We start from the raw sequence: 11,484 nt of genomic DNA on the forward strand, positions 1-11,484 counted from the left end.
AGAATCCCAAAAATCCTCCGAAATCCCCGCAAAATCCTCGAAATCTTCAAAATCACCAAAATCCCCCCGAAATCCCCAAATCCCCGAAATCCAGGGACCCTCGAAATCTCCAAAATTCCCCCGAAATCCCCGGAGCCCCCAAATCCCCGAAATCCCCGAAATTTGGGGACCCTCAAAATCCTAAAAAATCCCCCCAAATCCCCAAAATCCCCAAAAATCCCCAAAAATCCCCCGAAATCCGCCAAATCCCCAAATTTTCCCAAATCCCCCCAAATTTCCCCAAATCCCCGGTTCCCCCCGGGGGTCTCGGGGCAGCTCCTGCCCACCCCGCCCCTCCCCCCTCCCCCGTTTTTGGGGTTCCCGCCCCTCCCCCCTCGTCCGTGGGTGGGGGGAGGGGCGCGCGGAGCTTCCCACGGTGGGGGGAGGGGCGGGCGGGGCCCCGGCAGGTGCGGGACGGGCCCGGGACCGAACCGGGACAGGAACCGGGACAGGAACCGGGATTGGGGTCAGGAACCGAACTGGGACAAGAACCGGGACAGGAACCGGGACTGGGGTCAGGAACCGGGACCGAACCGGGACCGAACCGGGATTGGGGTCAGGAACCAGGACCGGGACCGGGACAGGAACCGGGCTGGGATCGGGATTGGAGTTGGGACCGGACCGGACCGGACCGGGACCGGGACTGGGATCAGAATCAGGACAGGGACCGGGACCGGACCAGGACAAGAACCGGGACAGGGACAGGAACCGGGACCGGGGTCGGGAACCGGGATAAGAACCGGGCCGGGATCGGGATTAGGGTTGGGACCGGGACCGGGTTTGGAGTCGGGATTGGGACCGGGACCGGCATCAGGACACGGATCTGGATCAGGATCGGGATCGGGACCAAGGCATGGATCGGGACCAGGAGCGGGACCAGGAGCGGAACCGGGACGCGGATAAGGACCGGAACCCGGATCTGGACCGGAACCGGGACCAGGAGCCGCCGCCGCCGTGCCCCGGCCCGGAGCGCCCCCGGTCCCGGCCCGGCCCCACCCGCTGGGGCATCTGCTCGGCCGGGGCCATCAGCCACGACTTCGTGCTGGCCCTGCAGACCCTGCCCCCCGAGGAGCACACGGTGAGCCCCAAAAACCCCCAAAATCACCCCAAAATCACCCCAAAAACCCCCGATCCCGCGGAGCCCCAAAACCCCCAAAATATCCCCCAAAACGATCCCACAAAACCGCCCCGGGGCCATCAGCCACGACTTCGTGCTGGCCCTGCAGACCCTGCCCCCCGAGGAGCACACGGTGACCCCCCAAAAACCCCCAAAAACCCCCGAAATCACCCCCAAAAACCCCCGAAATCACCCCAAAATCCCCCCAAAACCCCCCAAATGCCGGGGAACCGCAAAATTACCAGGGGAACCCCAAAATCCCCCCAGGACCCCCAAACACCTGGGAATGTCCCCAAAACCCCCGGGACCCCTAAAACCCCCGGGACCCCAAAAATCCTAGGCGTGTCCCCAAACCTGGGCGGGTCCCCAAAATCCCCGGGAGCCCCAAAATCTGGGCGTGACCCCGAAAATCCTGGGCGTGTCCCTAAACCAGGGCGTGTCCCCAAAACCCCCGGGACCCCCAAAACCTGGGCGTGCCCCCAAAAACCCCCGGGATTTTGGGGTTTCTTTGGGGATTTTGGGGTTTCCCCGTGGATTTTGGGGTTTTCCCCGGGATTTTGGGGTTTCCCCGGGGATTTTGGGGTTTTCCCGGGATTTTGGGTTTTCCCCGGTGATTTTGGGGTCCCCCCCGGATTCTGGAGCGCCCCCTCCGTGTCCCCGCAGGTGGCGGCGGTGGCCGCGCGGGATTTGGGGCGCGCCCGGGGCTTCGCGCAGCGTTTTGGGGTGCCCCGGGCCTACGGATCCTACGAGGAGCTGGCCCAGGACCCCGGCGTGGGTGAGACCCCGGGTTTGGGGGATTTTGGGGGGGATTTTGGGTTTTTTGGGGTTTTTCTGGGGTTTTATGGGGTTTGTTTGGGGGGAAACTTGGTTTTTTTTTGGTGTTTTATTGGGGTCGGGTTTGTTTGGGGGTTCCCTGAGGCGGGTTTTGGGGTGTCCCCACAAATGTGAGGCTTTATGGGATTTTTTGGTTTTTGGGTTTTTTTTGGGAGGGGGTTATGGGATTTTTGAGGGTTTTATGTGTTTTTGGGGTTTTTTTGGGGGGGAATTCGGGTTTTTTTGGGGTCGGGGTTTTTTTGGGGTCACTCAGGCGGTTTTTTGGGGTTCCCCATTAGACGTGGTGTACGTGGGCGTGGTGAACCCCGCTCACCTGCCCACGGGGCCGCTGTTCTATGGGGTTTGATGCGGATTTATGATGTTTTTATGGGTTTTTTGGGGGGAATTCGGGGTTTTTTGGGGTCGGGTTTTTTTTGGGGTCACTCAGGGGTTTTTTTGGGGTTCCCCATCAGATGTTGTGTACGTGGGCGTGGTGAACCCCGCCCACCTGCCCGCCGGGCTGCTCTTCCTGCGCCGGGGCCGCGCGGTGCTGATGGAGAAGCCGATGGCGCTCGGCGCCCGCCAGGTGGCGCAGCTCGCGGGGACGGCCAGGGACAAAGGCGTGTTCCTGATGGAGGTGGGGCCGGTGGGGCCAGGGACCCCTCCCTGTGCCCCCAGTATAACCAGTGACCCCTCCCAGTGCCCCCAGTATAACCAGTGACCCCTCCCAGTGCCGCCAGTATAACCAGTGACCCCTCCCAGTGCCGCCAGTATAACCAGTGACCCCTCCCAGTATCCCCAGTATAACCAGTGACCCCTCCCAGTGCCGCCAGTATAACCAGTGACCCCTCCCAGTATAACCAGTAACCCCTCACAGTATCCCCAGTATCCTCAGGGTTCTGTTCCCAGTGCCCCAGTAACCCCAGTCTCTCTCCCAGTCCCTCCCAGTATCCCCAGTATCTCCAGTTTGTTTCCTTCCATGGTTTCCATACCCGTTTTGCTTGTTTTTTCCAGTTTCCATGCTTTCTGTACCTGTTTTTTCCCAGTTTTTTCCCATTTCCAGGGTTCCTGGACCCGTTTTTTCCCATTTTCCCCATTTTTTATAATTTCCAGTGTTTCTGTACCCATTTTTTCCCGTTTTTTTTTACGTTTTCCCCCGTTTTTTCCCGTTTTTAGGGTTTCTGGACCCGTTTTTTCCCCGCCTGGCGCCGCCTGCTCTCCCTGGCCCGGGGGGGCTGCCTGGGGTCCCCCCTGGTGCTGCGGGGGGAGCTCGGATTCGACCTGAGGGGGGTCCCGAGGCTCCGAGACCCCGGCCTGGGCGGGGGGGCCCTGCTGGACCTGGGGGGCTACGGGGTCCAAATGGCCCTGGCCATGCTGGGGGGGGCAGAGGGGCAGCCCCCTCCCCAAATTAGAGCCCACGGCGTGCTGCACCCCACCGGTACGGACTGGGATATACTGGGAGGGACTGGGAGGGACTGGGAGAGACTGGGAGGGACTGGGAGGGACTGGGTTATACTGGGATGGACTGGGAGGGACTGGGATGGACTGGGAGGGACTCGGAGGGACTGGGAGAGACTGGGAGGGACTGGGATATACTGGGAGGGACTGGGAGGGACTGGGAGGGACTGGGATATACTGGGAGGGACTGGGAGGGACTGGGAGAGACTGGGATGGACTGGGAGGGACTGGGTTATACTTGGAGGGACTGGGTTATACTGGGAGGGACTGGGATGGACTGGGATGGACTGGGAGGGACTGGGTTATACTGGGAGGGACTGGGATGGACTGGAATGGACTGGAATGGACTGGGAGGGACTGGGAGGGACTGGGAACGGGGAACTGGGGGGCACTGGGGGGCACTGGGGGGCACTGGGATCTCTCTTCCCCATTTTCCCACTTTTCTTCCCATCCTTGTCCGATTTGTCTCCTTTTCACCCATTTCCCCCATTATTTTCCTCCATTTCCCCCCATATTTCTCCCCATTATTTCTGCCCGTTTTCCCCCATTCTCCCCCCGTTATTTCCCCCCATTATTTCCCCGGTTTTCCCCCGTTATTTCCCCCCATTATTTTTGCCCATTTCCCCGTTATTTCCCCCCATTATTTTCCCCATTTTCCCCCCGTTATTTCCCCCCATTATTTTTGCCCATTTCCCCCCAATTTCACCCCATTATTATTCCCCATTTCCCCCCATTATTTTTTCCCATTTTCCCCGTTATTTCCCCCCATAATTTTCCCCATTTTCTCCCCCATTTTCCCCCGTTTTTCCCCCATGATTTTTGCCCGTTTTCCCCGTTTTTCGCCCCATTTTCCAGGCGTGGACGAGTCGGTGTCGCTGTCGCTCTCGTTCCCCGGGCGGGGCCTGGCCTCGCTCGTTTTCTCCATGGCCGCGGAGCTGCCGGGGGGGGCGGCGCTGGGGGGGCCGCGCGGCTGGGCCGAGGTGACCAAAACCCCGGGATTTCACCCCAAAACCGGGGGGGACCCCAAAACCCGGGGGTTGGGGGAAAACAGCGCGATTTGGATTAAAACGCCGGGATTTGGGGTGAAATACCCAGGGTTTGGGGCAAAACCCCAACGTCTTTGGGGAGGAATCCCCCGGTTTTGGGGTTAACCCCCCCGGGTTTTCGGCGTTTTGGGGTCGTTTTGGAATTTTTGGGGTTTTTTCGGTTTTTTGGGGGGTTGGGGTTCATTTTTGGCTTTTTTTCGGGGTTTTTATGGGGGTTTTCGGGGTATTTTGGGGCCAGGGTTAATTTTGGGTGTTTTTGGTGTTTCCTGGGGGTTTTTGGGCCAGGGTTCATTTTTTGTGTGTGTTCAGGTTTTTTTTTGGGGTGGATTTTGGGTGTTTTTGGCTCTGGGGTTGCTTTTTTTTGGGTTTTCAGAGTTTTTTGGGTTTCTTGGGGGGCTTTTTGAGTCCGGGATTCATTTTTTGGGTGTTCTCAGGGTTTTTTGGGTGTATTTCAGGTGTTTTTGGGTCTGACCCCCTGTTTCGCTGCCCCCATAGCTCCCGACCCACATGAACTGCCCCACGGAGCTGCTCTGGGGGGGCCACATGGGGGTTTTCAGGGTTTTTTGGGTGCATTTCGGGTGTTTTTGGGTCCGATCCCCCCCGTTTCGCTGCCCCACAGCTCCCGACCCACATGAACTGCCCCACGGAGCTGCTCTGGGGGGGGCGCCGGGAGCGTTTCCCGCTGCCCCCCACGGCCGAGCCCCCCAACTTCCCCCACAGCGCGGGGCTGCGCTACGAGGCCCAGCACGTGCGGGAGTGCCTGCTGCGGGGTGAGATTTGGGGTGAAAAACTGCGATTTTGGGAAAAAAATGGGGTTTGGGGGGGGAAAAATGGGATCTGGGGGAAAAAAGCCGGGATTTGGGGAAAAATGGGGTTTGGGGGGAAATATCTGGGATTTGGTGGGGGAAACCCTGGGATTTGGGGAAAAACCCTGGGAAAAAACACAGGTTTTGGGTAAAAATCCTGGGATTTGGGGTAAAACTCATGAGATTTGGGGTAAAACCTCCCCGTTTTTGGAGAAAAGCCCCAGTATTTGGGGCGAACCCCCCCCCCCCCCGATTTTGGGGTGGCACCCCCCGTTTTGGGGTAAAATCGCCCGTTTTTGGGTTAAAACCCCCCGTTTTGGGGTCCCCCTGCCCAGGGCTGACCCAGAGCCCCGAGATGCCGCTGGCCGAGAGCGAGGCCATCGCGCAGCTGCTGGACCAGGCCCGGCAGCAGCTGGGGGACAAAGGGGCCGCAGCCGCCCCGAGTGACCACAGGAGTGACCACGGGAGTGACCACTGACCCAGAGTGACCACGGGAGTGACCACGGGAGTGACCGCGGGAGTGACCACTGACCCAGAGTGACCACAGGAGTGACTGCTGACCCTCCCAAGTGAGCCCCGGAGTGACCACTGACCCTCCTGAGTGACCGCTGGAGTGACCAGAGCAGCTCCGGTGTCGCCTGCCCGTGGCTCAATAAAAGCTCTGAAACCTCCCCAAAACGGGGCCCAGTCCCTCCCAGATGCTCCCAGTTTGCCCAGTCACACAGACACGGCCCCAGTTTGTCCCAGTCACACAGACACAGCCCCAGTTTGCCCCAGTCACACAGACACAGCCCCAGTTTGCCCCAGTCCATCCCAGTCTGTCCCAGTCACACAGACACAGCCCCAGTTTGCCCCAGTCCATCCCAGTCTGTCCCAGTCACACAGACACAGCCCCAGTTTGCCCCAGTCCATCCCAGTCTGTCCCAGTCACACAGACACAGCCCCAGTCTGTCCCAGTCCATCCCAGTCTGTCCCAGTCACACAGACACAGCCCCAGTTTGCCCAGTTTGCCCGGTTTATTAGAGCAGCAGCCCGTGCTGCCGCAGCACTGCCGTGAACGGCGCCGCTTTCTTCTCCGCGCTGCGCTCGGCCCGGCGCCGCAGGCTCTGGATGGGGGAAATACGGGGAAATTGGGAAAAATGGGGAGAAAAACATGGGGGAAAAACATGGGGGGAAACCCAGGAAAAAACGGGGGAAAAACAGGGAAAAGTGGGGGAAAAACCAGGGAAAAACATGGGGAAAAATGGGGGAAAAAAACGGGGAAAAATGGGGGGAAAAACCGGGGAAAAAACCAGGAAAAAATGGGGGAAAAACCAGGAAAAAAAACCCCAAGAAAATCAGGGAAGGGACAGGGGAAAAAAATTAAAAAAAGACGGGGAAAAAATGAAAAAAAAAAAAAAAAAAACAGGGGAAAAAAAAAGGTTGAAAAAAAGAGTGGGGGACAGGAAAAAAGGTGGGGAAAAAAGGGAATATCAGGGAAAAAGGAAAAACGTGGAAAAAATGCAGGAAAAAGGGGAAGAAGTCAGGAGAAAATGAGAGAAAAAAAAGGAAAAAAACCATGGAAAAATGAGGGAAAATGTAAAAAAAAAAAAAAAGGGGGGAAAAGCCAGGGAAATCGAGAAAAAGGAAAAAAAAAAAACAGGGAAAAAAGGGGAAATCAGGCATTGAGAGGGCCACAATTTGGGGTTTTCCCTGGTTTTAGGTCTTTCCCACCCCGTTTTTCTCACTATGAGTTTTTTCAAGTCCCACACCCAAATCCCGGGGTTTTTACCCCAATTTTGGGTTTTTTCCCTGATTTTGTTTTTTTTCCCCGATTTTGGGGTGTTTTCCCCCAATTTTGGGGTGTTTTTCCCCGCGTTTTCCTCACCATCATCTTCCTCTTCTTGTTGTAGCGGATCTTGGCCTTTTCCTTCCTCTTCTCCTCCAGGGCCTCGGTGACGTCCCGGTACTTCCAGCCCACCTCGTGTGCCAGGCGGCCCAGCACGGCAAACTGGGGACACTGGGAGCTCAGAAAACAGCCCAAAACAGCCCAAAAAACCCCGAAAAACCCCCCAAAACACACCCAAAACCACACCCAAAAACTGCCCCCAAAACCCCCAAAAAACAGCCCCAAATCCCACAGAACTGCCCCAAATCCACCTCGTGTGCCAGGCGGCCCAGCACGGCAAACTGGGGACACTGGGAGCTCAGGAAATGCCCAAAAACACCCCAAAACCCCCCCAAAATAACACATCCCAAAATCCCCAAAATCCCAGACCCAAAACCACCCCCAAAGTCCTCCCAAATCAGCCCAAAATCCCACAGAACTGCCCCGAATCTGACTTGTACAGCACCTGAATGCTGGATCCCCCAGAAAAAAAAACAAACCCATAAAGTCCCAAAAATCCCATAAAACCCAAAATCCCATAAACACCCGAAAAAAAAATCTCATTAAAAAAAATTCCTGAACTCCCTAAAATCTGTCTAAAATCCCAAAGAATTCCCCCAGAGTCCCACATAAACCCCCAAATATCTCCCTAAAATTCCCCTAAAATCCCATAAACTCCCTAAAAAACCCTCATAAAACCCCGAAATGTCCCCAAACCCCCCGGATTTGCCCCAAACCGGGCTCACCTTCCGCGTGGGTTTCAGGCGGATGATCTTCAGCGCCGCCGGCACCACCATGCGCTTGCGCTGCAAAATCCCAAATTCGGGGCTTTTTGGGGGGTCTCAGGGGGATTTTTAAAGGTTTTAAGGGATTTTGGTGGGGGGTTTTAGGGTATTTTCACAGGTCTATAGAATTTTAGGGGGTTTTTATGGGATTTTAGGGGGTTTTATGGGATTTTCGTGGGGTTACGGGATCTTGGGGGGGTTTTATGGGATTTTTAGGAGATTTATGTGATTTTAAGGGGTTTTATGCCATTTTGGTGAGGGATTTTAGGGCGATTTTATGAGATTTTAAGGGGTTTGTGGGATTTGGGTGGGGGTTATGGGATTTTAGGGTGTTCTATCACTGCTTTAGGGAGTTCATAGAATTTTAAGGAAATTTTACGAGGTTTTAGTGAGTCTGTCAGATTTTATAAGGTGTTAAAGAGATTTTAGAGAGTTTATGGAATTTTAGGGGGTTTCATGAGATTTTAGGAGGTTTTATGGGATTTTAGGAGATTTTATGGGATTTTGGTGGGGGTTGTAAGATTTCACTGGGATTTTATCAAATTTCTTGGGGGACTTCTGGGGTTTTACGAGATTTCACAGTTTTGTGGGATTTTGGGGTGGATTACAAAATTTCAGGGGGATTCTCTCTGATTTTTTAAGGGAGTTTATGAGATTGTTATGGTTCAATGGGATTTCAAGGTTTCTATGGGATTTCGGTGGGGATTACAAGGTTTAATTGCGATTTTATCAGGTTTTCTTTAGGGGGTTTCTGTGATTTTGGAGATTTGATGGCATTTCAAGGTTTTCACCAGATTTTGGGGAAGATTTCAGGATTTTGGGGCGATTTTAGCAGATGTTTCTGGGGTCTGTGGGGTCCCTGGTGTCTCAGGATTTGGGTTTTTCTCAGCTCGAGTCAAACAATGTAGGTAAAGGTGACATCACCGACACCGGGATTTGGGGCAGTTTGGGGAGGGATTTTGGGGTGAAACTGGGGGATTTTGGGTCCCACCTTGTCGTAGGGAGGGGGGATCCCATCGAACACCTTGAGCCGCTCCAGCGCCGCCTGGCCCCGCTTGGTCTTGTGGGGCAGCATGCCTGGATTGGGGTGAAAAACGGGGATTTAGGGCAAATCTGGGTTTGGGGTGAAAAACGGGCATTTAGGGCAAATCCAAGTCTGGGGGGGTTTGGGGTGAAAATCGGGGATTTTGGGCAAATCTGGGTTTGGGGTGAAAAACGGGGATTTAGGGCAAATCTGAGTCTGGGGGGGGTTTGGGGTGAAAATTGGGGATTTTGGGCAAATCTGGGTTTGGGGTGAAAAACGGGGATTTAGGGCAATCTGAGGGTTTGGGGATTCTGGGGAGAATTTTGGGGATTTTGGGGGAATTTTTGGGCTCTCCTCACTCCAGACTGCGCGTGTGGATTTTGGGGCAGTTTTTGGGGATTTTGGGGTCTCTCACCTCACAGTGTGTGTGGGGATTTTGGGGCAGTTTTTGGGGATTTTGGGGTCTCTCACCTCGCGCTGTGTGTGGGGATTTTGGGGCAGTTTTTGGGGGGAATTTGGGGGTTTTTGGGTGTCTCTCACCTTGCACCATGTGTAGGGATTTTAGAGGGTTTTGGGGGGGGGATTTTGGGGTGATTTTTGGGGATTTTGGGGTCTCTCACCTCGCACCGTGCACCAGAAGATGCGGCTGGGGGGGGAGGTTGGGGTTTTTGGGGCAGTTTTTGGGGCCCTGCTCACCTCAGTCAATGTGTGAGGATTTTGGGGTGATTTTTGGGGATTTTGGGGTCTCTCACCTCGCACCGTGCGCCAGAAGATGCGGCTGGGGGCTCGGAAGTGGAAGGGGCCCCGGGAGGGGTTGGTGTTCATCCTCTTCCTCAGGAAGGCCAGGAACTTCACTGGGGGGAGGGGGGGCGGAAAATGGGGCAAAATCAGCAGAAATCGGGTAAAATTCATTAGAAAAGGGGCAGAAACGATCAAAAACCCGGTGAGAAACGTTAAAAAATGGTGCAGAATCCACAGAAATAGGGCAGAATTCCTCTAAAATGGGGAGAACCCATTAAAAATGAGGCAGAATCCCTCAGAACTGGAGAAGGATCCATCAAAAAATTGGGCAGAATTCTTTAAAAATGGGGCAAAAATCCTTCGGAACTGGGGCAGAACCCTCAGAACTGGAGCAGTATTCCTTTAAAAATGGGGGGAAATCCCTCAGAAATGGGGCAGAATTCGTTAAAGACAGGGCAGAATGCCTCAAAAATGGCACTCACGAATTGCCAGGATGAGGGAAAAGGGTGAAACCGCCCCAAACCGGGGGGGCCGGGGGTGCACCGAGAACGCGGGACCTTCTGGAACCTTCCCAAGACTTCTCCGTGACCCAAAACCGCTGGAATTGTCCCCAAACCCCGGGATCTCCCCCCAAACCCGGCCGCCCCCGCACTCACGCTTGTTCCGGTAGAAGTTCCCGGAGATGTTGATGCCCTCGCAGCGAACAACGACCACGCGGCGGCCTGGGGACAGCGCACCGGCCCCGGTCCCCCGTTAATCCCAGATCTCCTCCGGTTCCCCCCCTTTAGTCCCGGTTTTTCACCCTTTTTCCCGGTTTCCCCCCCCCTTTATTCACCTTTTTTTTCCCCTTTATTCCCTGTTTTCCCCCTTTATTCCTGTACCCACCCCCCGTTAATGCCGGCTTTCCCCGTTAATCCCGGTTTTTCACCATTTTTCCCTGTTTTCCTCGGTTTCCCCCCGCGCTCAGCTGGTAGTGCATGTAGGCGCCTCTCATGGTCGCCAAACTCGACAGCCGACAGGGTTCATCACGGCGCGGGGGTCCCGGTGCCATTGCCGGTAATTCCCTCGGTTCCGTTCCCGGTAACTCCCCCGGTGCCGCCGCCCCGCACTCACCCAGCAGCACCTGCTTGGCCACGATCGCCGCCAGCCGGCCCAGGAGGTGCCCGCGCCCATCGATCACCAGAACCTGCGGCGGGGGGAGCCCCGGGGTGAGGCCGGGCCCTCACCGGGCCCAGGCCGCGCCGCACCGGGCCCAGGCCGCACCGCGTGGCCGCGCCCTGCGCCCCTCCCGCCGCCCGCCCGCGGCTCCCCGCGCTCCTCGCGGTTTCCCGCGCGCTCCCCGAGCCCCGCCGAGCCCCCCAGGCCGCTCCCGGAGCCCCCCGAGCCCTCCCGGGGCCCCCGGGCCGCACCCGCGGCTCCGCCATGGCCGCCACCCGCCTCAGAAAGAGACCACGCCCCCTGCGGGAGCGCCGCTTCCGCCGCGGGAGGGCGGAAGTGGCGTCACGGAATGGAGGCGGAGGAGGAACCATTGAGGGAGGAAAGAGGGGGGAATGGGTGGGAAAACCCAATCGGAGTGCCGGGGGAGGAGTATCCATGTGCTTAGAGATTTCCAGGGCTCCCAGTAACCCCCAGTAGCTCCCAGTATGATCCCACTGCTCCCAGTGTGATCCCAGTGCCCCTCCAGTGTCCCTCCAATGCCCCCAGTGTGATCCCAGTGCTCCCAGTACCAACCAGTGCCCCTCCAGTGCCCCCAGTGTGATTCCACTGCTCCCAATATGATCCCAGTGC

General features: G+C 56.4%; 2 protein-coding genes and 2 non-coding genes across 4 annotated transcripts; 1 reads left to right on the forward strand and 3 right to left on the reverse strand.

The window, feature by feature from the left end:
• The first annotated feature begins 892 nt into the window (after window positions 1–892).
• Window positions 893–5,884, forward strand: DHDH (dihydrodiol dehydrogenase). Its single transcript, XM_066570009.1, has 8 exons — window positions 893–1,117; window positions 1,820–1,931; window positions 2,443–2,606; window positions 3,146–3,407; window positions 4,283–4,407; window positions 5,093–5,243; window positions 5,615–5,696; window positions 5,848–5,884. Exons 1-8 carry the CDS (start codon window positions 893–895, stop codon window positions 5,882–5,884), a joined length of 1,158 nt encoding a protein of 385 aa, XP_066426106.1.
• Window positions 5,885–6,276: 392 nt separating this feature from the next.
• Window positions 6,277–11,165, reverse strand: RPL13A (ribosomal protein L13a). Its single transcript, XM_066570006.1, has 8 exons — window positions 11,106–11,165; window positions 10,810–10,882; window positions 10,353–10,418; window positions 9,708–9,809; window positions 8,923–9,008; window positions 7,893–7,952; window positions 7,147–7,269; window positions 6,277–6,385 (listed from the first exon to the last, which is right to left on the reverse strand). Exons 1-8 carry the CDS (start codon window positions 11,118–11,120, stop codon window positions 6,299–6,301), a joined length of 612 nt encoding a protein of 203 aa, XP_066426103.1. The 5' UTR covers window positions 11,121–11,165; the 3' UTR covers window positions 6,277–6,298.
• Window positions 8,792–8,863, reverse strand: LOC136569627 (small nucleolar RNA SNORD34). Its single transcript, XR_010785403.1, has one exon. It is a non-coding gene; the product is annotated as a small nucleolar RNA SNORD34 (small nucleolar RNA).
• LOC136569626 (small nucleolar RNA Z195/SNORD33/SNORD32 family) lies at window positions 10,654–10,732 on the reverse strand. The gene has a single exon (XR_010785402.1). It is a non-coding gene; the product is annotated as a small nucleolar RNA Z195/SNORD33/SNORD32 family (small nucleolar RNA).
• Window positions 11,166–11,484: the final 319 nt, after the last annotated feature.

Source organism: Molothrus aeneus, unplaced genomic scaffold (assembly GCF_037042795.1).
Source record: "Molothrus aeneus isolate 106 unplaced genomic scaffold, BPBGC_Maene_1.0 scaffold_166, whole genome shotgun sequence".
NCBI classification, from domain to species: Eukaryota; Metazoa; Chordata; class Aves; order Passeriformes; family Icteridae; genus Molothrus; species Molothrus aeneus.